At 42.8% G+C, this 27,283-nt stretch overlaps 1 protein-coding gene across 10 annotated transcripts in view; it reads right to left on the bottom strand.

The window, feature by feature from the left end:
- CASZ1 (castor zinc finger 1) overlaps window positions 1-27,283 on the bottom strand; it is a 423,312-nt gene that overhangs the window by 31,136 nt on the left and 364,893 nt on the right. For 3 of the 10 annotated variants that reach the window (XM_069948102.1, XM_069948103.1, XM_069948100.1), the window contains exon 1: window positions 10,374-10,687. The exons of 5 other annotated variants lie outside the window; for them this stretch is intronic. In XM_069948102.1, the coding sequence (XP_069804203.1) occupies window positions 10,374-10,422 (49 nt within the window). In that variant the 5' untranslated portion in view covers window positions 10,423-10,687. Of the gene's footprint in view, window positions 1-10,373; window positions 10,688-27,283 lie in introns of those variants that run through there. 2 more of the 10 variants (XM_069948112.1, XM_069948111.1) reach the window with 1 other exon arrangement.

Genomic DNA, 27,283 nt, shown 5'->3' on the forward strand with positions numbered 1-27,283 from the left:
TCTGATAAATGATAGGTTACATATAAGCCTGATTTTCATACTAAAATTCAAGCAGATGAGTGGCTGACAAAAACCCATTGTTGGGATTATGTATCATGGATATTATAGGAATGGACTAGTCCCATGAGAAGTCCAGATGGCATCTCATGGGCGATTACCACCTGTAGGTATCATGGATTGGGCTTAAACCGGGAGCCTTTGAATGTATATGATTAATCTTTTAATAACCATTAAAAAACACAATCAACCTAAGAATAGTGCACCCCCTCCTCACCTATGTTCTATGTATTTATTACAGACTGTAATTCACAGTGCAGCCAATACAACCGATCAATAAAAATGTTGCATATTTTAACTTGATTAATAAAGCCGCCTTTTAAACTCCCAAGCTGACAGCTGAGAAGATGCACGGTAAAGGAGGTCCAAACCCCCGCAAACGCGCCCTACAGAGCACAGGCCGGTAATGTGGCTTGACACATAGGAGCCTGTTATTTTTTCTGTCATCGCTTGGATGAAGCTGTTCAAAACAATCAGCGTTAAATTCTATCTAACCAAAAAGCGAGTTGCTGGTTTGTTCGTGTACTACAGCACAGCAAGTGTCAGCGACACAGGAGGACCGGCCTATAAAAGCGAAACAAAACTGTATGCCACCAATACTACTACTACACCAGACACATGTAAAGAAGAATACAACGCGAGTGTTAAAGTTGCTGCATGAGCTGTACAACTCTTATACATATATAGCACTCCAGTAGAAGGGAAACCAGAGATTGCAATGATGAGTTAGGTACCACCACCAGAGTATTACAGAGTAGAAGGCCATAAGGTAGCGTATCGAGGAGGACCTGTATCACGAGTCAGTCTGTGCCTATTGTTTATTGCAGTAACTAGTAATAGACGTGACGTTATTAAACACTGATGAGGATACCCCTCAACTGTTTATCCATTTCTAGGGTTGTACAACCTATTTGCCCAATGAAATGCTATAAAGTTATCAAAAAGCTAACAGGAAAAGAAAAAAATTTGAAATGACAAAATTTACTATCAGATTTTTATTAGTCAATTTACTTTTATTACAAATAAAGAAAACTGAAACTAGGTTGTATGTCAGAACTTAGTAATCTGTCCACCAAAAGGGTTTGTCCAGAATTAGAATTGCTGCTTTCTTCCAGATACAGCGCTGCACCTGTCTATGGGTTGTGTCTGGGATTTTAGTAAATCCTTGCATTCCTCATACTGACAGTTCTAGATTGTCTTCCTTGTGTTGTGCTGTTCCTGTTACTGGTTGGGGGCCTGTCCCTGCACTCTGACACTGTCCAATCAACTCTGACTGTAGTAACACACCCCTCTGGCAAGGAAAAATTAGTCGACACCCAGTTGTCTATTAATATTTCGAGCCACAATACATAGCTTTAAGAAGAGATTTCCTAAAGAAAACATGTCTGAAGAGCTGACAGATCATCTGTAAAAATTCTGCAGCTGCTTGTTTGGTGACTATGACCCAATGTATTCATTATCCACAGTGCTATGGTGGTTCACTCTGATCCATGCATGTTAATGGAATTCAAGTGCAGGGCGATTTTTCCATGTCACCACAAGAGTCTGTCGGTTCTCCAGTGCATGCAGAGCAACCAGGGACTGGTGTATAGTACCTAATATTAATGTGCATCCAGCAGGAAATCATCTTGCTGATGGTCTCCAAACAGCTGATTGGGCACTTTTTAAAAAACATTTATCCTTCAATGATGCAAGATAAAAAAAAATATTAGAAACATGACTATAGCCCCCATGTCACCATGAAGCAGGCCTTATATTTATATTCACAATGACATATGTGCTAGGAGCAAATGTACCTTATTGTCCAGAAAAGTGCTGCAGAAAGTCCTGCCGGAGTATCGTGTGTTAGTGACATGTTAACGCTCCTCCAAATTTAGTTGCTAGTTTTGTTTTAAGACTTAAGAGCTATAATTTCTCACTGCCATCCGAATGGCATAACTCAGTCAAAAATGGAGATGTGTCCTATACCCTCTAAATGTCCTCCCTGAGCCAGTAAACTCATAACTACACAATCCACAGTTGTCTGGACATTTCTCACTTTGCAGAACAACTGTTACTATTCCACATAGAAAGAACAAGCAACTGTTCTAAAAAGTGCTACTCCCCTCATCCCGACCGAGCTACACAATCCCAAAACAAGGGCTCGTCTGCCGAAAAATGTTATTAACAAAAAGCTCCCTCAAAGCCAAAAGGACAAACCGCGGCACCTGTTAAATGAAGACAACTGTCTCATTCTGTAGTTTGTAAGTGACATTCAGGATATATAGACTACCCTGGGGGAGAGGGAAAGAAAGATTGTATGAACGCTGCACTATCTGATAAAGTCCACCATTACAGGGCGGCACACAACTGGGTACAACACAAGAAAAGTTACAGAGCCTGGGACCCACGATAAGTAACATATGGGATCAGTGGTTTGGGATTTACTAATGTTTCTATCCATTACAAAGGACAGAATAAGTGACTACAGGTTTACACTATACAGTGTTTGGATTCTGTTACCATGGAGACACATAGGTCTGTATTAGAGGTAAGCAAATCGCTCGTCTAAACAAAATAAAGTGCTTCACTCGTTAAGCCGTTGGCCTTTCAGTGGTGCTCCGCTCCCTGCCACCCCTCCCAAAATGCTGGGAAAAGCTGGATCCAATCCAGGCAAACTTCTCCCAGTTTCCCAGGATTGGGTCCAGCTTTTTCCCAGCACCCAGGGTGGAGCGGTACTGAAAGGCCGACGGCTTAAAGTGACACTGTCACCCCCTTCTGACATTCTGACATCTCTACACAAGTGTAAAGGGTAAATTTAGCGTTTTTCACACCTTATTTTATATCATACGTCATGGTGCTTGTTCAAGTAAAAAGTGATCTTTTATGAACTGCAGATTGTGTTAAGTGGGCGTGGTCTTGGACCATTCGCGCCACTTTGTCCCGCCCCATTGGTGGGCCGACCTAGAGGGGGTGGGGCCTAGACCTTTAGGCCAGCCTGTTCCAATGGCTGGTGAGGGGGCGGGACCAATGGTGGCGTTGTAGGCGGGGCTAAATGGGGCTAATGCTGCGAGGCCCCGCCCACTTAACACAATCTGCAGTTCATGAAAGATGACTTTTTACTTGAACAAGCACCATGACATTGAGATTTCTCTTTCTTTCAAATCCATTCCTGGTTTTGGCTTTAAAGAACTGTCAGATAAATCTTTCTGTGTAAATGCCCCATTAGATTGTCACATTAGGAAGGAATGAGAAACATATCTTTTAATTGTAGATATAAATTACCCAAAATTGTTAAATACATGGAAACATTTGGTTCGCTCAAGCATAATGCAGACACATTTTCTTGTCCGTATTGCAGTTGTAATTCCTGGCCCAACCACAGGCCTTTTGAGTGTAGGTGTAAAGGTGACCTAAAATTTATTGCATATTAGGCCAGTGTGTAGACAGCCGCAGGCTACAACATGTGACCCTAGATCTGCTCTCCTGCTTTCTTTAAGGGCCCTATTCCACCGGACGATTATAGTTTGCATAATCGTTAACGATCTCAAACGACCGCTATTGCGAAAGACCTGAAAACGTTCACTCATTTCCATGGAACGATAATCGTTACTTATTATCGTAATTGTGATCGTTTTTCTTTGCTATTTATTCGCTATTGCGTTCGTATTTATTGCAAAAGACCGGATGATGTCCTATTCAATGCGAACGATTTGCGGACAAGCTCTCGCCCTCTCATTCACTCAAAGCAGCACACTGAGCGCGGCCGAGAGTTTGGCCGCGGAATTACACCGTGTTTACTCAGTGTGAACTGGCCCTAATAGTCAGGTCGGTTAAACAAAATCTGTTGACAAGAATTACAGTACAACCATTTATAATCAACATGAAAATGCTACTTATTATAGATTATTTCTCTACAAAGTGGTGGTCCCGACCATGCAGCTGTGCAGGAAATTTTGGCTGGACCCAGTCACTTGAATGGGAATAAAAAAAGTGGTCAGTGTCACTGTGCGCATAAATAGAGCAATGGGGCATCAGTACTATAGCAATTTTTTTCTTCTTCAGGAGCAGCCGGGGTCCCATAGATCAGACTCTAACAGATCATAAAGTGATGGCATGTCCTTGTGATATTCCTCAGGGTACACATAGGAGGAAGGGACTGCAGCAAGAATGGAGGCACAAAACCCACCAAGGCATTTTGCCTGGTTGTGATCATTGCTTTGCTGTGTGCCCTGTCATAGTTCTCGCTATGTCCTCTCTAGACCCAAAATGGCCTTAATTTTTTTATTACCTGTTTGACTCTGCTGCCTTATTGCTCGCTCCTAGTTAATGGTCCCGTAACCACGGAAACCAAACGAATACAGAGTCACTAGAGAATAGAATGATTAAACAGGTTGCCCTTGCAAAACAAATTTACTTCAAGTAGAAATGTGTGCGGGGAAGAGTGCTGACATCGCGGAGGCTCAGAGCACCCAGGAGTGCAGCCCTCTGCACCTGTGGACAATAAACCTGCGTCCTCCACATTGGTGGAGAGGATCGGCACGTCCTGCCGGCCCTTATCACCCTCTTATATAGCATCTATATGCATCTATAGCTATCTACCAGGTCATTCTCAATTTGTTTCATTTAACATTTACTCAAAGAAAATTATACTACGTATAAAAAAAGAAGTTGCAAATATTATAAAAAAACAAAAACCTTCAAACCTCTGGAATCCTCCACCGATCTAGCGCAGATAATTCCACTAGACTTTATTTATAGTCTGCCAGCAATGATGAACTATGGCTGCATGTGACTACCTGTCACTACCTATGGCAATGCCGGTAGTATGGTATGCGATTACTAAGGCCGCTGATTGGCTGTCACATATAGGCTGGTCATCGCTGGCAGACTGTAAACAAAGAGTAGCGGGATCATCTGTACCAGATTGGGTGGGGAATAGACAAGGAGGTTTCTTTAGTCACCATGTTTGTAGTAAACTGACCTGTTGTCATCTTGGTATGAGTGATAGAAAAGGCCCATGTGGGTAAACCATACAAAAAAATAAATAAATAAATAACCCATCGTATCTGCTTCATACTCGAGAAAACACAAAAATATCTCATACAACCTTGAATGAACTATGAGCACAGACGTGGCTGATCTTCCATTTATAAGCAGCGTTACCTTATGGGGTTTAACCAACAAAACACAGTAATCACTGAACTCAAGGAGAACAGCGAAAAAAATTCCAATGAAGTACTCAATCAAGAGTCTCCACTGATGCCCCCAAAAATTTAAATATGCAAAACAAGAGTCCGTGGAGCCTCAGTTACGAGTCTCAAAACACGGGATAGCCAGATATCTCTAGCCTGTTGCCAACGGGGTGCCTCCATGATGGGGAGAGCACCACACCACCCTGATAAATAACCCCTTAAGTCCCACTCGGTTGCGAGTATTGGAACATAGACAGGGAAACAACAGGGTGGCCCCTTTTGTCAATGTCTAACTCAAGGTGCGAGTATTGCGATCATGACAAGGGCTTGCAAAGGCAGGCTTCCACCCACAGACAGCCATTTCGGGGTTTTTGCCCCTCGTCAGTGTGGGGTAGGATTCTGGCTAGTTGGGGCAATGAAAAATTGTCTATGTTCCAATACTCGCAACCGAGTGGGACTTAAGGGGTTATTTATCAGGGTGGTGTGGTGCTCTCCCCATCATGGAGGCACCCCGTTGGCAACAGGCTAGAGATATCTGGCTATCCCGTGTCTTATGGGGTTTAGCACACAATATTCTTGGTGACCTCCAGCTTGTTAGTTAGAAGCTTCAGGCAGATCCTACACGAGCCCCTCCTTCATGGTCTAACAAGCACCCTACTCACTTAACTCAGCTAACAGGTGTCCCCCAGCTCTCCAGCACTGATCAAGTGTCACACTTTTTTTTTTTTTTTTTTAATTCAACTCACACAACAAAGTCAGCCTGTTCCCCCTCCCCAGAAGCTCGAACTGACAGCTGGTTCCTTGCAGTCATTATTCCATAAGATGGCTCCTGCTGCCCTTCCCTAAGTAATAGACAGAGTATGCTCCTACACCACTCCAGGAACAGGCCCGATAACCTTAATGGCTCCTCAATGGCAAGTACAGCTATCAATGCAGGAAAACGTATTCTTCTCATAGTCTGGGAGAGTACCGGAGGTGTATGGCTGCCACTCATTATTGGTCATTTTGCATTTAGATTAGTTATTCCTATAACTATCCTGAACGAGAATCTCTTAGTTTTCCTCCTGGATATGTCCCCAGCTTCTACACCTTGTATCATCTGTTCTTGCTTCTGTAGAATCTGAGCCTCAAAAAACAATTGGGGAAAAAAAAAATACCATTTTTTTTTTTTGTTCCCCCGTAATGAGATTTTTGTACAGATGCCCGGCTTTATTCATACCTAATTGACCACTTTAAGTGGATACACAAGGAAATATATTCTTATGTTCATTTTGCTTCCTATTTCATTAGAACTATTTATTAATATTTAATACTATGAAAACCACAGGTTTATGGCACTTATTTTTTATGTTATACGCTGGTGAACTGTGGGTTTCCTGGAGTTGAACAGATGTAATAGTTCACCAATATTACACAGAGTTTTCAATGTATATTTAATAAGGGTTTCATCCCATAAATGTTACCTGGGAACCATGAGATCCCTATTATAGGAGCAGAGAGAATGGTCGCTGCTTTTTATAGGGTTTTCATTTCAAATTTATAATCTGTATTCCGGACAGTCATAGGGGGCGCCACATTCCCTTCTATAGAGAGTAAGGCAATTCAGGCCAACAATCTCGCAATTACTTTCCTTGTCAAGTTTTCATTTTCTACTTCCTAAAAGCTTTCAAATGAAGAGCTTCTGGCAGTGGGAAAAACAGATTATGATAAACATGAAAATGTTTTATGAGAACTGGACTTCTCTGCCCCAATGATAAATACGTGAGAAAAAGGCAATCCACCATTTACTAGTCAGCAGATGTGCGGCCCGCCCGGGCTGCTAGTCACACTGCTTTACTGCTGAAAGTCTGCACTTTTTTTTATTTTTAAGACACTGGATTATTGCTTTGTGCCCCTCTCAGTGTTTTATGCTCTTATTTTCAGTTCTGTAGATTATTTCTTTTTTGAGTAGAATAAGTTGTTTCAGCTTTTACTTGTTGCGCTTTGTTTTTCTGTGTATGAAAGGCAGCTAAAGATAAAGGCTTCTCTGGGTGAGCTATATAGGTAGATTTTCTATAGATTTCCCTGCTCTCTGGGTGTGCTGTGCAGAAAACTGTTGGTGATAAATAAACAAACCCTGTACCTAAGGTAACTCCAAATCTCCTCACAACCACCTGAAGCTACTACCCCTGCTCCCCTCTGTAATAGAGCCAGAGCCTTGTATGCAGTTAATTCCAGCCCCAGGCCCTGACAACCTGTAAACAGGAGGAGGAACCTGAGCTGACATTTGTTAGGACAACGTATTATAATCTGCTTTTCCATCACAAGTCACTACATCCTCTGAGGGAAACACAAGGACACAAACACTAGAAAGTTGTGGCTGTTAACCTGGGGGTCAGAGCACTACCCCCCTAATGGTGCATTTACACAGATTTATCTGACAGATTTTTGAAGCCAAAGCCAGGAACAGACTATAAATAGGGAACAGCTCATAAAGGAAAGGTTGAGATTTCTCCTCTTTTCAAATCCATTCCTGGCTTTGGTTTCCAAAATCTGTCCAAAATCTGTCAGAAATCTGTAGGCTTCTCAGCAGTGATACAATGACCTGTAATGCATCAAGTATCTAGCAAACCAAGAAGTCATCTTTTACATTTCAGGCTTATCACTTGTTGCCATTTCAAAAGACCTGGTTACACAGAGTTTTCTGAGCTATAATAATAATAAATATCAGGTTATCAGTCTGCTCTGCATTGTCACGGCTGATATCACTGCTAGGCCCTAAACACAAGTTGGCAAAGTTACTGCCCCTCTTCTTTCCGGGACATATGAAGCCTTGTGAGCTCTGAATGACTATATATATGTAATATAGAGAGGAGTATTTCAGCAAAGCAGGTATCGCCATGTAAAACCATATTCAGCAATAGATGAAGATGTGCCACTACATGCCTGATGCTGTATTGTTCATATACAGCCAATTCCTGTCCTATTACACTGAACAGACAAATCATTATAAGGTAAAAATCTTCTGGGGATAAAATGTATGATTTTTATCCACAGATGATTCCACTTTATAATCCTTATACTTATAGTATGTGTCTTATAAGGTGTAGAAACACACATGTGTGTGTGTATATATACATATATATATATATAGTGTGTACCGCCATGTTGTACACATCCATATGATGTCACTGACTATTGACACCATAACGTAAATTTCTCTCCCAAACTCCTCCCAGTCTCTGGGGAAATCAGGCTAAAAGAGGCTAATGCAAAGCAGTCACTTTTTTCCCCTCTTTTTCATGACAGTGTTCACAAAATTTATTTTCCAACTCTTCTAATCTTTGGTACACAACCATTTAATTTGCATAACCCAGCCCTCTCGTAAAGCACAAGGAAAAAAATATCTCAGCACTCGTTTAATTAAAAAATGTAAATTTGCTGTCATCTTGGGGCCTGGTGAGTTAGGGACGACAGTGGCATCTTTTACTGCTGACAGCGATGCACCGAACGTGTTGTGTGAACTGCAGGAAAATGAGATGATAAGGGACATGTGTGGACCGAGGCCCAGAACAGCACAACCTTCATCCTTGTCTGTACACACCACAGGGGAAAAGCCAGCACCACACCAATACCATCAGTTATCTCACAGAGACACAGCAATGCTACAATTTACACCTGCCTTTAAATAGCGCGTATATATATATATAAAATTATTATTATTATTTTTTTTTTTTACTTTTAGATATACAGTATCAGAACACTTATCCCCAGTAACATTAATAGTGATGATCTTATTGTGGAAAATGTCACACAACAATTGTACTGAGATTATGGCGTTAATGTAACTTATATGTGAAATAAGTGTCGGGTCCACCCATCAAATAGTGCGGCTACATAGTCTGCACTTGTCACCCAATCCATAAGTGGCATGTACAGTGAGAGTTGTAGTCCGACAACTGGAGAGACACATGTTGCACAGATGATGCCAGCAGCAGCTCGGGGGTCTGTGTCTTTGACACTGAACATATCCATCACTCACGGCCACTTAAGTCATTTGTGCAGCACTGAGCACACTGCCACATGAATAAATAATGCACGATACATGAAAGTTCAGTGATAGCGCTGCCTAAGCCAATGTGAAATTATACGTTTCTTTAACAATAGCAGGCTTTATAGGAGTATGCTGCTCTAACAGAGTTCTCCATCACAGAGAAAAGTAGAGCCAAGAAAGTAAGGCTCTCGGGCTTGTGATATGGGATGATGTTCAGAGTCGTAGACACCGTTTTTTTTTTTTGTTTTAATGCTGAAACCGTGATCTCTTGGGTGTGATCAGTCACCACGGAAACCCCTGAGCACATGTGCTGCTGTAACCGTCTGTGCAGACAATGCCTGCAAGGTTCAACTGCCAGCGACTGACTGCTTGCCCCCTCTCCTGCTTCCTCCCCCAGTGCTACCTCCACCTGAGTCCCTGAACACGACACAAGCAAACAGGGTTCCTCCCAAATATAAAATATTAAATTACAATAATGATCACTCCTCACAGCAGCCACTGCCTTGTCCCAAATTAATAGCATTCCTTTCAGGTTACACAGACTTTTACAGATAAACCTGAAGTACCAGAAGCTGGAATACAACAACAAGCAGATAGCCTGGCACCGTCGCTACTGCAGCCAGCGCTGCTGCCATCCAGAACCTCACAGAAGTCACCACCACCACAATATTCTCTATAATATTAGCAGCTACTTGGCCCTTCCATTTCACCAAGTTCACACAGACAGAACAGTACTGAGATCACCGCCCCTGAACCAATATAGTACCATCGCTGATGAGAAGAGTAACCGAAACTGAGGGTACAGCCCTGTGAGTGTCAGCATCCTATCCCCATGTAACTGCAGTGCCCTCTGTGACAGGCAGAAAAGTTTCTGAGGCAGCGGTGCCCATATGATTCAAGGTAGAAGGTGGGGGGGGGGGGGGGGGGACTGTACGCTTTACTATATGAAGCTAAACAGAAACTATAGACAAACAATAGCTGTAGTCAAAGTGAAACGACACCCCTGAGTCAGGAAGAAACACAATGCAATATAACACCCAAAAGCTTGTTTATTAAAACTTCTAATACATAGGAAGAGCAAAAGAGACAAGCAAGTGCCAGGTACTCACCATAGTCAGAGAATCCAAAGCTGAATTCACTTAAATAATCAACTTTCATAATACTTAATTAGTATCTAATTGAGGCTGATTTGCTTCCCGGATCACAAGTTGTTTGACTGATGTCACTGTGAGTGTCTGTGGGAGCTCTGTCAGTGGAGCAGGCGGGCAAGCTAGGATTGGCACAGCAGAAACGGCAACGCCTCCTCCTGGCCTTACCAACTGGTTAGAGGGCAGGTGAAAGATCAGAGAGCGTCCCTGCCCCTTTCCCTGTGTGTGTGTGTATATGCTTCTCTCTGAACAGCGCTGCCTCAGAGGTAGATGTGAAGTGAATGAGCTCCCAGCATGGAGTTTGCAAGGAGAAAAAAAAAAAAAAAAAACACACACACACACACAAGCCCAGTCACAGAGACTCGGGCTGCCCTATCAGTGTGTCGCTCTCTCAGGGGCTGTCCTTCCTGCTACACAGGCTTGTTCCCAGAGCATGGAGTCCCTGACAGCGGAGGCGGCACAAGACATTCCCAAACACACAGGACACACTCATTACCACTGTCCCAGCGTCTCCCACTGTCCCAGCACCACGGGAGCTGTACTGACCCATCACACACACACCCGCACAGAATAAAGACGAAGACACAAACTCTCAACCCCAATGGAAAACACAAACAAAAAGAGGAAACACTATCATTAAGAATATTACAAATGTCTTCCCTATAATGTAAAGCGGGCTTGATAAAAAGCAACAATTAAAAAAGATGGCAAAATGAAGTCATTTCCACGTCTACGGCTCTACTGAGACATTAATAAATTCCAAATGTCTGTAATACGCATAAAATCCAGGTGCAGATACTTTCCCGCAAACTGTGGAGAAAAATCTCACTAAGTAAGAGATTACATTATAATAATCTATCCCCCGAGCACTTTGTCAAATAAATACATGGGGATAAACTGTGTTTAATCTTTGCTGTCCACAGCAACTTAGGGGGAGACTGAAAACATTATGCAAATGTCAGTCCCTGTGTTCCTATGAATGTATTCCCCACCCTGGAGTGCTGCGGCCAAGAGTTCCCTGAGCTCCATGTGTAGACAAAGTCGCTCCCAGGTCTGACTATACTGTAATGTTACCGTCTTTATTTCCGTTTTCACACAGGGTTATAACTAAGACCACAACATCCTGTATTATGACATTAGAGGCCGATCATTACTTATCAGTCATTGAAGTCTATGTGCACATATATCAAGCTGTCTGTAGAGGAGCAGGACAATGAAGAAGTCTCCTTCAGTCATAGGTTTACTGTATGTTTCCTGAAGAAGGAACCGTCTGGACTATTCACAACTTTTTTAGCCTCTTTCAGTTTGCGTGTGCATGGCCTATGTCATATGTGTGTTTCTGAAAGTTTTATTTAAAGGGGAAACTATTTGTGAGATGCAGAATACGTTCTTGAAGCCTCTAAAACCTGCTCCTATTTGAAGATCAGGGGTTTTGCCTACTCTGTTTTCCAATCCAAGTCCAGTTGTAGCTACAGATAGGTCAGAAACAGCTGACATTGGCACTTTCCATTTTATTCTACCGGATTTACGGAAACCGCCATTAGATATCGGTAACATACCCTATAGATATGCTGTAAATAGTTTTGGTAAAACCACCACTGTAAAGGGATTATCTCGATAAAACCCATCCATAAATAGTCTTACTGGGGCATTTCATGTGTCTAATGTTTGAGCGCCACCTATCTGCTAGTGTAGACAGCGGCTACAGAAGGCATTACAGACCAATGACCTCCATTGGATAGCATGGCATGCTTTCTTTCTACTGTACAACTACACACCGTCTAGTTCTCCCACAGTTTATAGCTGAATATTTTGGGGGGTCACAGCAGCAGGATACCCTATGATCCAGTGTGTTTCCAGGGTCCTCAAGTCAAAAAAGAAAAACCATTATAAAAAAAAAAACAACAAAGTTACTGTACTCCTACCAATGATGTTTCATCAGTAGTGTAGAAACGGATATGTTCTATATACTTAATGCAAAGATAACGCCACCTATGTACACACCTGACACCATGGTGAGCCTGCAAACACACACAGGAATTTATTAAAACAATTTATTTGGAATATTTACACCATACGGCTGTCTCCTGACCTGGGATGGCCCCAGGCCTTCAATCTACGATGGTCTCTTCTGGGCTACTGTAACTGTATGTTGCCCTTTGAGTGACTTTTTATTTAAGGGTGCCTTTACACAGAGAGATTTTGAAGCCAAAGCCAAGAACAGACTATAAACAGGTCATAAAGGAAAGATGGAGATTTCTCCTCTTTCCAAATCCATTCCTGGCTTTGGCTTAAAAAAAAAAATCTGTCAGATAAATCTTTCTGTGTAAAGGCACCCTTAAAGGGGTTATCCAGTGCTACAAGAACATGGCCATTTTTGCTCCAGTCTTGTCTCCAGATTGAGTGGGGTTTAAACTCCGTTCCATTGAAGTAAATGGAGCTTAATTGCTAACCACACCGGAACTGGAGACAAGAGCAGGGCAAAAATGGCCATGTTTTTGTAGTGCTGGATAACCCCTTTAATGCTTCATGTGCACCTGCCTTAATTGTAACTACATTATTCGTACTGTACAGGGATACTGCACCTACATTGTACCAGACTGTATGTTGTGATCAAAGACAAGGCCTCTTTTATAACTTGCATCTTCCTGAAAGGGAATCTCCACCCTCCTCTCTAAAGCACACTATGAGAAAGTACTTTTCCTGTCCACATAGAAATAGGACGTGGTAATCCGTATGCAGTCTGTATTTGTGGATTGTTAACCCTGGCAAACCCTGGGCATTTGTGGTGTGTGTGTGCGTGTGTGGGGGGGGGGGGGGGGGGAGGATTGTGACATCATTCCAAGCATTCAGTTTTTATTTAAGCACACTTTTTTTTCACACACAAAAAAAATTCAACTTTGGACCTTCATTTTTTTTTAGTCTGCAAAACATTTCCAGTCATATGAAGGAGGCCTAACATTTAGTAAAACATCAGTCCAAGTCACCATGTAAACCTGGCCACATACATTAGATTCATATCCGCTGTAACTAGCAACCATTTGATGTGTATAGGGGCCTCCAGACTCTCAACTTGTTTGACCTCCAACGAAAAATTGACAGAATTTGGCTTACATTATTAGGCATTCGCAGTGCACTTAAAGGGGTATTCTCATTTCAGAAAGGTATCCCATGTCCACAGAGTAAGAGATACCTAGCCTGTTAGTTTGGGCTCTAACTGCTGGGACCCTCATCAAATCAGAGAATGCAAGAAACTAGTGCCCCCAAATGAATGAAGTGCACCACTTAGGGCCCTGTGTACTATTCATTCTTTATGGGGCTTATAAGTATTGCTTAATGCTGAGCTCACTAATGTTTAGAAGCCCCATAGACCATAAATAGAGCATTGGCTGTGTCACTCCCTTCATTCAGAGGACGGTTTTACCTTCGTTTTGCTGCCAAAATATTAGCTGTAAGAGCCAACATGATGTCCTAATATTACCATTTTCCATCACTATCTTTGTTTGGACCATCAAAAATTAGCAGGTGCCAGCTTAAAGGGGAACATTTTTGGGCAAAATTATGAAGCTACCCCAAAGGACATCTGGACTGTTATCGGTCCATATACTATTCACAGTCTTCTAGGCCACAGCTGAAGCCTGTGCTGATAATGACAAGGAGCTGGAGTAATTCCTATACAAAGTACTATGTGAAAATGTCAGTCTTCAGTCATGGTCTACAAGAGCGCAAAGGGGGATCTCTAGATAGCGACTAGTGTTAAAATGTTTTAGTGCTCGACTTGAGTAATGCACCTCATTGGGGGATTCGAACATTTACCAGATGCCCCCTGCTCGGTAGAGCAGAGGTGCCTGGTTAGCCCATTTTATTGTTTTAATTTTTGTATATTTCATTTAATCATTCCTTCAATGGATGGAATACGAAAAAATATATGTTTTTGCAGAAGTTATTACTGACAGATGAACGATCGTTTGGTCATCACTTATTAAAGGTGTATGGCCGTGTTTACCCGAGCATCCAAGCACCAAGCTAAGTTAAGCACCCTGATGCTCGATTGAGGACCACGTTAGGCTGAGCATGCTCGCTCAACACTAATAGCGGCCAATCACAGCTTAGTTTTCGTTTCTCAAAATGAACTGTGATTGGTCAGTGTCTGATTGTTGTCTGTTTCCATAGACTATTATGGCTACTGATATTAGGCAATGTAACCTCAGCTATGTGGCAGAGAAGTATCTGATGATGTCATTCACTATAGGGGGAGCCCAGACACCTTACACTTCACCCACTTACTATAAATCTTACTTTTTACATGATCAGCCCCAGCGTTCACATCACAATAGTCCTGGAGTTTTCTACCAAGTTCCAATAATTTGCACCACTCCAGTTTCCTGTAGGAACCTTCAGCTCTCCAGCTGCTGCAAGACTACAACTCCCATCATGCCTGGACAGCCGAAGCTTTAACTTCATCTCTCCAAGCATGATGGGAATTGTAGTTGGAGGGTTCCCCATCCCTGCTGTAGACCGTAAGGTGCCTGGTGTATGGAACAATGGTTACAGATCACATGGAAACATATCACATTATTTAATTAAAAAGGAAAATTCACTCATCAGGAGATTTCTTCCATTCTTAATTGTCTCCTGGTTAAGAGTCTTAATACAGAGAGATATAGGGGATGTGGTGGAGCTTCTTTTATCGGAGGCCTGCTGTGCTCTCAATGATGTTATTGTGCGCTGTGTGAATCCTCTTATACTACATGGGTGTAGTGTGTACCAGTTAGTGCATGTATGTTCGCTTGCTTTGTGTACTAAGGCGTGGCAGTGTGTTTACATAAGCGCTGTTGGCACACTGGCCTCTCCGTCTCTATAATCCTGTTAGCTGGCAGCCTTCTTTCTCTAGGCTTCTTAGTGAGTATTTGTAAACTAGATATCTAATGGAAAATTATAGGAAAATTATAGTGAAAGCCATGATGAGAAAATCAGATTACCCCCAATTCAATTCTGCCATCCCAGCCCACACAGTGCGTTCTCCATTTTTTTCCCATAAATGCCAATGCCAGGGGTCCCTATAATCAAATAAAATTGAAAATCATCTTCCCATTAAATTCAATTAGCTGCAATTTCTAAAGCCTATCAGAGATTTTAATTACTAAATTATAAAATTCTCCAATGCTAAATTGAAGACCCGAAAAAAAAACGTGCATCTTTGCATTTCAGTGAAAAATACAGCATAAGACCTTGAATGGCTGTGTCTCATCTTGTGTGACAGCGTCTCCCTGTCCTTCTGTAGTGACAGCACTGTGCCCTGAATGAGGACACCGTGTAGCCTAACCTGGATTTGTCACTTCACCTCTCCTATGTGGCCTTAGGCTCAACGCTAATTGTAACTTCATTGTTGTCTATAAATATGTAAATGGATAGATACGTCCGGGCCCGGCTATAACACAAATAGGAACTCTTCCAAGTTCATTGTCACAGGGGTAGAGTTTCTGGGAAGGGGGTGCGGTATTATACATGCTTCTCTGTCATTGGTCTGGTGTTTTGGTTGTTACATATACTGTGTGTATAATTATTATTGCCATGTAATGTCACTATGACATCAGAGCTCCTATCTGAGCGGGTACGGGCACACGCTGCTCTGACTGCTAAAATCATAGTAAATGATAAAACCCAAGGATACATACAGTTTGTTTGCCGTGTGAGAACATAAATAATCATTTCTCACTAAAGGTCAGAATTCTCTGTGGTAACTGGATGTAACATGTAATCCCAAATGAGATAAGCTGGCTTATAGGCAGGATTCTACCAGTGAAATCCCATCAAATATAAAACTGACAAGATGGAGGAGTAACCAGAGATTTTAGAAAGGGGGGGGGGGATAATACAAGAAGGATATATAAGGCCTGTCTGTTCTGGATATCCCCTAAAAAGTAGCCACTGCACATAAGATGGGGGGAGTTGTGTCCAGCTGATATGGGACACCTATCTGAATGTCAGGTGACCTGTAATGACTAGGCTCAATGGGTTGCTGAGTATTCACAGTCCTTGGCATAAAACCTGTGGTTTTAGCTGATAGTGGTGGTATTAATCAGCAGACTCCTTCTTTATGTTCCTCTAGTAACATGCCATGATGAGCTTCTAGCATCCAGCATAAGAACTGGGTAAAGTCTTCACTATGAATCCATTTTAAAGGGAGCCTGTCAGGTTGAAAATGCAGCCCGTCTGCAGTCATCATTTTATAGAGCAGGAAGAGCAGAACAGGCTCTTATCTAGTCTCTGTAAATAAAGTAGTCTCTATGCTTAGGAGTCCGGAGTATTCATATAGAGAAGACTGTCAGTCATCGTGTAGGACCACCCACTGGACTAAGCACAGAAATTTAAGGAAATGTGTAACAAGTTATATAGAATTTTTTTTACAATAATACAATATAAACTTGACTTTTTTTTTTTTTTTTTTTAATCTTGACACTTAGGACTCCAGTGGGCGGTTGAACATAAGTGCGCATACAGAAACAGCTGTCAGTCACTGAGTAGAATTACCACTGGACTTAAGTACAGAGCTGTAAGTTATTCTCAATCTGTACACATAACAACAATATAACAATCTGCTCAGCTCCCCACACTCTTTCACATGCCACCTGTATTATTAATGTGGCAGGTTCCCTTAAAATATTTGTCTTAGATAAAAACAGACCTAACATGGCTGTAACATGGAACACATGGTGCCGAAGATGCAGATAGAACCAAATGAAATCACTACAGCCACAGAGAACTCCAAGGAAATGTCCTGACAACTCACCAGAACACAAAAATAAATGGGATTATAACAAGTCCAGTTAGTAAAGCTCAGTAATGCGCACAATGTCCATTGTATTTGTACATAACATTCTGTCACTAGGAGATCCCCCACACACATGAATTGTGAATAGCCATGTTCATTTACACATCAGTCAAGCTCTACTGACTATGGTGACAGGTTATCACTAGAAGTCCTTAATTCCCAAAAATCTCCTCCGCTCCTTTTCCGATGCACTCTCAACAACAGTGCCACTCTCCTCCTTATCTGTACTACACTCCTCCTCATCATCTGTACTACACTCCTCCTCATCATCTGTACTACACTCCTCCTCCTCATCTGTACTACACTCCTCCTCCTCCTCATCTGTACTACACTCCTCCTCCTCCTCATCTGTACTACACTCCTCCTCCTCCTCATCTGTACTACACTCCTCCTCCTCATCTGTACTACACTCCTCCTCCTCATCTGTACTACACTCCTCATCATCATCTGTACTACACTCCTCATCATCATCTGTACTACACTCCTCATCATCATCTGTACTACACTCCTCATCATCATCTGTACTACACTCCTCATCATCATCTGTACTACACTCCTCCTCCTCATCTGTACTACACTCCTCCTCCTCATCTGTGCTACACTCCTCCTCCTCATCTGTGCTACACTCCTCCTCATCATCTGTGCTACACTCCTCCTCATCATCTGTGCTACACTCCTCCTCCTCATCTGTGCTACACTCCTCATCCTCATCTGTGCTACACTCCTCCTCCTCATCTGTGCTACACTCCTCCTCCTCATCTGTACTACACTCCTCCTCCTCATCTGTACTACACTCCTCCTCCTCATCTGTACTACACTCCTCCTCCTCATCTGTACTACACTCCTCCTCCTCATCTGTACTACACTCCTCCTCCTCATCTGTACAGCTCTCCATGCCATCTGTCCTACTCTCCTCCTCCTTATCAACTGTACTACTCTCCTCCTTTATTAGTACTACTCTCCTCACCGTCTGTACAAGCAAAGCTCTGTCAGTCCTCTTTTACCAGACTGTAATCTGTGGGTGAAGAAACTGCATCTTCTGAAAGGGCTTATATGTCCTAGTCCTTCCTATGAAGAATATGTCATGGTAACTATGTAACGCACTCAGTGTAATGTATATGTAATTTGTCATCCTCACCTTCCCTTTATATTATCCACCATCTTTCTTTAGGTCATAAATACGTCACGTCTCCCATCTGCGGCTCCCGCTTCCACCCGGAGTTTCAGCTCTCAGTTTGGGCAGTTGCATTTGGCAACAAGCAAATAAACACATTAATTATACTGGTAAAGGCTTTTTTTTCCTTCAAATAAAAATAAAACTGGTTGGACCTGATTCTCCTGTTTAATCTTTGCCTTTCTTTCAGAATTAGTAATCAGTTTCAGGTGAAAGCTCCCAAACTTACAAGTCTCTTTTGCAATAAGACAGTTGCAGAACACAATGAGTCCAGCAAAGCTTAGTGTTACTAGCCTCTTACTATCTGAAGACAAATGAGGAAAAATAGTCTCTGTGTGCAGGGACCTGGGGTGGCAGACTGTAGCCACTGTAGCATAGCATAGTACTGTAGTAGTGACAGCCATGATGGTACTGTAGAGACTTTGGTTGAGATGATCACATTGGGTGGACCCAGTGATAATCTGCTGTACATTGGTCTCCCTGGGATCAGTGATCTGTTTACCATATGGCTTTACTAGGCATTGATCCCACCTAGCCAGAATCCTGCGCTACACACTGATGAGGGGCAACACCCTGAAACAGCTTCTGTGGATGGATACCTGGCTTTGGCTTTTCCTTGTCATGTCCTTAGACTTGTGAAATTGAGCTGGATATTGACTGAAAGGGCCACTTAATATGGTGGTTTTGGTGGTTTCCTTACTGGAGTCACTTTATGGCTGGGTTCTTCCCTGGAGTGATATATGGGTAGTCCCGTGTTTTGAGACTCTTAAATACGGCTCCACAGACTCTTTTTGCATACTGTATTTCCCAGAGGGCAATGTGCCTAGGAATTCACCTGGTACATTCAGTCTTATACATACCAACTGTTGACCTAAGTAGTTCACTTGACAATGTCCAGCATAAGAATCAGTAAGGAAGTGATAAAAAAAAAATAGGTTTTGGGTTTATTTTTTATTTGCTAATCTCTATCAGTAGTTTACATGGTGTGTCCATATTTATGTCAACAAGACAGTCACTAGTCATTAGTTCTCAATGGTTTACGCCATTTCACAACTGAGCAGTCCTGGGGGTGGGTGGGTGGTTGTAACCACTACTCAGCTGAATCCAAGCACTCTCCCCTTGGAAGTGAGTTATGATAACTGCCAAATCCAGGAACTCTCTAGCATGTAGGGTGGCAAAATGCACAACATAGACAGCTAGAGATGCTATGGGACAGTTTTAAGTAGGCCATAAAATGTAAAACCGCACTTTGCAGGGAAAAATGAACCCTTTCCCGCACGAGGACGTAACTGTACGTCCTCGTGCGGGTGTTCAGAGCGGGGCCGCGCGGCGACCCCGCTCTGAACCGCTGCGATCCCGGGTGCCTCATGTAGCCCGGGATCGCGGCTATTAGCGGGCACGGTCCGATCACCGTGCCCGCTAATTAGATAATCGAAGGCAGCTGTCAAAGATGACAGCTTCCTCCGATAACCGGATTCAGCCGTTCCCTGGTGTCTAGTGGGGGAGATCGCTCCTCCGGGACGTTACTGAAGCCGGCAGGGGACCGCTCCAAGATGGCGCCGTCCCCGGCTCGGCACTCGTTTGTTTTCGGCTGCAGCAGCCGAAAGCAAACGAGTGCCGATCTCATTGATCTTTGCTGTATTAATTAATCACATTACTGACCTCGCACGGTAATTGGCGTCAGCGCAAAAATATCCCAAAGTGCAAAATTGCGCATTTTTGGTCGCATCAAATCCAGAAAAAATGTAATAAAAAGCGATCAAAAAGTCACATATGCGCAATCAAGGGTACCGATAGAAAGAACACATCATGGCGCAAAAAAATGACACCTCACACAGCCCCATAGACCAAAGGATAAAAGCGCTATAAGTATGGGAAGGGAGCGATTTTAAGGAACGTATATTTGTTAACAATGGTTTGAATTTTTTACAGGCCATCAGATAAAAGAAAAGTTATACATGTTACATATCGTTTTAATCGTAACGACTTGAGGAACATATAAAACATGTCAGTTTTTCCATAGGACACACGGCGTAAAAATACTATCCCCCCAAAGAAAAAGAATTGTGTTTTTTTTTTCAATTTCACTGCGCATATAATTTTTTTCTGGTTTCGCAGCATATTTTATGCAAAAGTTCAGCCTTTCGTTTCAAAGTACAATTAGTGACGCAAAAAATAAGCACTCATTTGGGTCTGTAAGTGTAAAAATGCAGGTGCTATGGCCTTTTAAGCACAAGGAGGAAAAAACGAAAACACAAAAAACGAAAATTAGCCTGGTCCCGAAGGGGTTAAAATTAACTGGTGACAAAAGTTATACGAATTTGTAAATTACCTCTATTAAAAAAAAATATGAAGCCAACCCCCCAGTTCCTGACATGGACAGAGGTGGCAGTAGAGAGCATCATGTTGAATTGGAAAGAACTACAAGACTTTCTCTGACACCCCCAGGTGCTGAAGTCCTGCAAAAGTGCTGTGGAATCTGTTGGCACTATATAAATAAAAACTATTATTAATATAAGTGTTCAGCACCTGTGCGCCCCAGACAAAGTCTTGTGGTTCTTTCCAATTCTACATGATGCTCTCTACTGCCACCTCTGCCCATCCAGGATCTGGGAGGGGGAAATCATCAGCCGGCTGCCACTCCGTGCCGCTCCTCCCCGGATGCTGGGAAAAGCTGAATCCAGTCCTGGGTGAACTTTCCCAGGACTGGATTCAGCTTTTCCCAGCACCCAGGAAGAAGCGGCATGGAGCGACAGTGAGCTAAACGGCAGCTGACTGATGAGCGGATTTCAGAGATAACAAAGTACTTTGCTTCATCTCTACTGATGACCATCTAATGTGTATGATGGGGGGGGGGGGGGGGGCCTGTGGTTCTCCTGAATAATGTGGGAAAGAAGGGTCAAAGTTTAAAATCCAGATCCTTTTATTTTTTGGGAGATAATCTCCCCCAGGTGTCTGGCAGTGGCTTTTACTCTCCTATTGAGGGAATATTAAGAGATAACAGTAATACAGTATTATCCCCATTATACACATCTTCATTGAAAGTGACGTATAACAGATTCTTATATAAAAACAGGGCATTTACAGCAATGTAATTGAGTGATAGCTGTTACATTTTCACCAATGGGCACAGACAAGGCAGAACCATAAGGTCTTTAGATCAGGGCAGCGCGCAGCAACTTCTCTTTTGGCATCTACATTCTTATTGCTTAAATACGCCTAGTGTCTACAGTTGTTTACAAAGCAAGAGAGCAAATCTAAGCACTGTCTCCCTGTACTGAACAAACAACATGGAACAGAGACAACGTCGCAGGACTGTCACCGGCTATGTGCGAGGCTCTGTGTTTGTTTGCTACGGCACAGCAGCCGCTGGCTTTGGATTAGTTTGTGTATTCCCCCTCCTTTCCCTTCCATACTTTTTTTTTTTTTGTCTGACAAACCTATCATATTTTCTGTGTTTAGCAGAGCATGAATTAACCTTCATACCAGTTACAGGGCTATTTAGTTCCTGCCGCTAGTAAACACCAAACTTTCGCTGTCTGTGGTGCCTCTCTGTAGCAACAAATCTCAGCACATCACCGCAGACTCATTTACGACGTCACCGCCATACACCTAAGGCTAAGCTGGAAGCATTGGACAGGTAGAGTGTGCTGGGGGCTTCTGAAACACCGGATCACCGGTAGATGGCAATTTTTTAGCAGAAACTAAGTGTAAAATATATACATACACTCTGCTTCAAGACCTACACTATAAGGCTGACTTCACACAGAGTAAAACCACCAGCCCCCATGTCATATTGGCAGTCTATGGGAGGCTTGCGTGCCTCCTCTCTCTGCTTGGAAGAATTGACATGACCATCCTTCTGCGAGGGGTGAGGAGGCACGCAAGCCTTCCATAGACTGCCAGTATGACACGGGGGGGGGGGGGGGGGGGGGGCTGGCGGGATTCTGCTTCAGAGAATTTTGCCAGTTTTACTCCGTGTGATTTGGCCCTGAGGCCACCACTATAAGGCCATTTACACCAAGGATGTCAAACTCAGGCCCTCCAGGTGTTGTAATTTTGCCACACCTGGAGGGCTTGAGTTTTACACCTGTGATTTAAACAGTTTCAAAGCTCCCGGCATCATAATAAATGACAATGTCAGGAACTCTGTTTCGTAGCAGATTGTCTGTATTTACAGACCGTGGGAATAAAGGCTTTGCCCTAAAGTATTTGGACACTGGAACAAGATATACATTGAGTATCTCATTCCAAACCCCTACTCATTTGGGAAGGTCTTTGGTCCATTGGTTTAAGGTTGTTTTGGGATTAATATGGACTGTGTGCTAGGCCTCATCAGTTGATGGGATTTTATTGCCAGGTCAGCCATGGAAGAGTTGTCCATAGCTATCTGGCCGGCATAGCATACACTTATTAACCACACACTGATGGAGTATCTGGTGACAAGGGCACCTGCAATGGGGTGGGATATAATAGCAGCAAGTGACCAGCCAGAATAAGGTCAATGGGGGAGGTTAATCAAACGGTGTAAAATTTAGACCAGTGCAAACTGCGCATAGCAACCAATCACAGCTCAGCTTCCAGCTCTGGTGAAAGGATAGAGAGCTGTGATTGGTTGCTGTGGGCAGTTTGCACTGATCTAAATTTTACACCGTTTGATAAATCCCCCCAATGTGTTGGAAGTAGGAAAAAATGGGTAAGCATAAGGATCTGAGACTCAAGGGTCAAGTTGTGATGTGTAAATTATTATTATTATTTTTTTTAAAAGACCCCTTGTTGGTTTTTCCCAGTGTTAAGCATCTATTGAAAGCTCTCCAAGCAAAGAAAATCTAATACTGGGGACAGGGCCATGGGCATCTAAAAGTCCCCATACACCTTGATACTTTTGTCATTTTAAGCGTTGATGGGTTCAGCTATCAGTGTAAGGTGTATGAGACTCTCCTGGCGCCCAGACAATCCCATAGAGAACACAGGAACGTTCATCCGTGTATGGGGAGGACGGGAACAGGTCGGGAGAGATAACTAATGACTGAATGATTATTTGGCCATCTTTAGAATCACTTATGTGTGGGGAGAATGGAGGGCTGGTCCATGAGGTCTGATTCCATAGAAGAGCTGCTGTAGAAAAAAAACTGCTGAAAAAGGTTCTGCTGGCTATGAAAGAAAAGAGAATATTCATGCTGACTGCTGTCCACCATGGGAAGTGTCTACAGTAGGAACAGTTTAGGAACAGTTCAGGTTGTTGATTTGGCCTTTAGATTCTTCAGATCTCAATCCGATGGAGCATCTGTGGGATGTCTGCCCCCTTAGGAGTCACCCGTCACAGCGTACAGGATCTTCTGCCGATGGAGATACCATAGGAAACATTCATAGGTCTATAGAGCCCAGGCTGAGAACTAGCGGGACAGACAGTATTAGGCAGTGGGATTTCATGTTATGGTTGATCTGTGCACTGTATATCATGAGATGTCTCTCTCTATGGAAACCTGTGAATGGGAGCCCTGTAACTACTTATTTCAGTGGGCAGATTACTGATCATCAATAATAAAGACAACACAGGCCTTTTAGGTGCTAGGAAATAGCTGCGGTCTAGGGCTTGGACATTAGATTTTTTTTATAATGTTGAGCAAATGGGACGGTCCATGGTAGTTATGAAGTGAGACGGGCCGGATACTGTACATGAACAAACGGAAGCAGTAACAGCTACATCTTCTGACTCTGATATTACATAAAGTATATTTGTACATCGTGTCAACAAGAGATCTCATGCAAATCATTAGAAGCATAAAAAGGATGTTTGCAGGTTTAGATACCTGGAGTTCCTGTTTAGCTGGACAAATAATTGCATATAATACATGAAAATATCAGCAGACGTGTATCTAGAATATTCTGGTATACTACCTGATTATTCATGGAGGTGGCTAAAAAACATCACTGCTGCGCCTAGATAATATAGGATCACATCCAGTATAAAGGTATTATACGTCCCTTTTAGCCCCACAGACACCACACAACATTCTGGACGGTACAGGTTGTCGAGCTGTACTTGTTTATTCTGTAAACCATTGTAAGCTGCCATTGGGCCTCCAGTCACCGGTGAATATATTACCTGGTAGAGGCTTAACGTAAGGAAAGAACTTGCATATATAGCATCCCCCCATGAGCAGTGTAGTTACCTAGAGTTACATCCACTACACACACCACCCAGTACAGATCCTGCTTATTTACAGGAAGCAGGTTGCACTTTACTGACCCCACCAGAGGAAAGTGGGTCACCATATATTACCAGGCCGAACAGTGTGCACAGCGTCTATGAGTGCGCTCTGTTTAGTCACAGACACACACAGCATGATGCTGTCTCATTAAAGCAACTTATTGTTCCTCCTACTCTACCGTAATGTGCTTAATAGAAAGCTCCCTCTAGCAAGTGCAGGCTACTCAGCCCCTAACAGGCAGTGTGGATTAGGTCTCTCTGACTTTGGTGTCTATGCACCAGTAAAACCCTGCCTTCAGGTCATGTACTAAGAGCAGTCACTAATGGGGGTTACCTAGCTGATAGCCACCAGTCACAACCTGGCTATTATTTTACCAGAACAATTTTAGAAATGAAGACTGAGCTGTGATTGGTTACTATGGGCAAATCAGACCATAAGCTGAACATGAACTTCCTAGGTCAGTGCTGTCCTACAGAACTGCAAGCATGTGTGAGTATGGAAAAATCATAGGCCTAGCTTTAATAAGCTGCCTGATACTCTCACTTTCTGTTTTCCCCCGCAGCAACCAATCGCAGCTCAGGTTTCATTTTGTTAGAGCTCATTACTGCCCATGACGGACCACCCCATGCGTCGGCCATCGGCTGCACAGTAAGGACTTGCTTCAAACACTCATCTTGAAAGTAGGTTAAATAGATTCCAGGAAACGGGAAGAAAAAGAAGAACCAGAGCTGCAGTGAGGTCAGCTGTTAAGTAAGTCTTGCCAGGGCCCTAGAGTACCCCTTTACTCTTCTATTTGGTCTTTTATATCAGGGTCCTGTTGCTTTAACATGGAATTCTAATGGTTTATATTATTTACTAAAAAATAATAAAATAAAAACTCTGGAGCTTTATAATTGATAACAATTTATCCCATGATTATATTTACCATTCTTTAGCTATAAGGCTGTGTTCACATTAGCGATGAAGCAGCATTTTTTTTTTTTTTTTTTGCTATAAAGTCTATAAACAGAAGCAGTTTATTTCCTTCAACGTGTCCGCTCAGCCGAATCGAGCGTGCATGTGTATCGGGGGGTGGAGAGGAGTAGCTGGCTTATGTGGACTTCATTAGCTCCCTTGTGAACTGATAAAACGAGACTTGCATCTCTTCTCTATCTGGACTTGTAGCCCACAACAAAGGCCAACCGGAAAGTATCTCACATAGCAGGGGGGGCTATTAGTGTCTGAATGGAGTTAAATGGAGATAAGCAGCCGCAATTATCAAGAATTTTCTATATTATTTTGAGTCTCCATTATCTAATAATCTTTAATTCTGTGTTTTCCAACCTCTGCTCCACGGGACGCCGCTGAAGAGCAAAGAGACGAAGCTATGTATGTATAAATCAGTGGAATTTCCATACTAATTCTCCTAATAACTACACAAGTACATTGTCTGCTGAACACAGGCCTCTTGTACAAATATACTTATCGCCGCACCATTTCTGCTTACATCAAGTAACCAACCTCCGAGCGTAATACAACACAGATATATGGAAGTCTATGTATTGTTTCTGGCTCTCAGATCTCGGTTTCAGAGGTTACATGACAACATTTGTGTCTCCAGAATTATTATTATTATTATGTGGGTTCCTATATGGATAAGTAGTTATTATATGAACACTAGACTTGGGGATGTCAGGTAAAAGACATTTCTAGGTCCACCAGATGTCTATATAAATAGGGATCTAGGATGGGTGATTGTTCTCCCTTTACTGCCTGTGTCTTGGCCTACCCGCCGACCATGAACTGACTGAAAAAGCATGTGCCCTTTTTATGGCCATTAGTCAAAATGACATCTCTCCCCCCCAACCCCCACCCCCACCAAAAGTATTTTCAGATCCATGTGTGGAGCTGTCATCTGAACTGGAGAAAAAAAAAAAAAAAAAAAAAAAAAAAAGCATCAGGTGGTTGAAAAAAGGGGAGATCCAGCACAGGTAGTAACACATAGGTATTCACAGGTAGGGAGCTCACCTAACACAGGGAGAATACACTGGGATGGATAAGATGACTCCTCAAATAGTCCCAGAGCAAAGTCCTGTAGCAAAGTGAGACTGAGGAACCCTGTGATGGATATCAGGACAGAGGAGGTAACTAGGATCCAGGGCAATGAATAGTAAGAATCCCAGAGCAGCCATTCACACTAGCAGGCACCATGCCCTAACGTGACCTGCGGTGTGCTCACTGCCTGGAGCTTGCAGACAATGATTGGGGAGGGCTTTGAAGTCAGAATAGAAGCCGAAGGCTAAACAAGCAGGAGGGGTGAATTAGGGAGGGGTTTAGCTGGGAGGGTAGAAGAGGTGGGAGCGTACATTTATATATATGTAAAAAAAAAAAAAAAAAAAAAAGTTGAAAGGACAAAAGAAAAGTGGTTCACAGTTGGGCATCAGATTGTAAAAAGACAAAAGGAAAACCAAACAGATCCAGGGCAGGGCACATGCTGCTAATGTCTGGATGCTCCTTCTGTGCAGTGAGGATGATGATGGATGTCTGGTAATGGCTTGCAGGACCCAAGCATGTTACATCACTACTATTTACATAAACTGCTGATCCAGCCGTAACCTCTGACCCCAGCCACACCAGAGGAGAGCGCAGGCTGCTACACATCTTGGAG

The sequence above is a fragment of the Dendropsophus ebraccatus genome, chromosome 12, assembly GCF_027789765.1.
Source record: "Dendropsophus ebraccatus isolate aDenEbr1 chromosome 12, aDenEbr1.pat, whole genome shotgun sequence".
Lineage (NCBI taxonomy): Eukaryota > Metazoa > Chordata > Amphibia > Anura > Hylidae > Dendropsophus > Dendropsophus ebraccatus.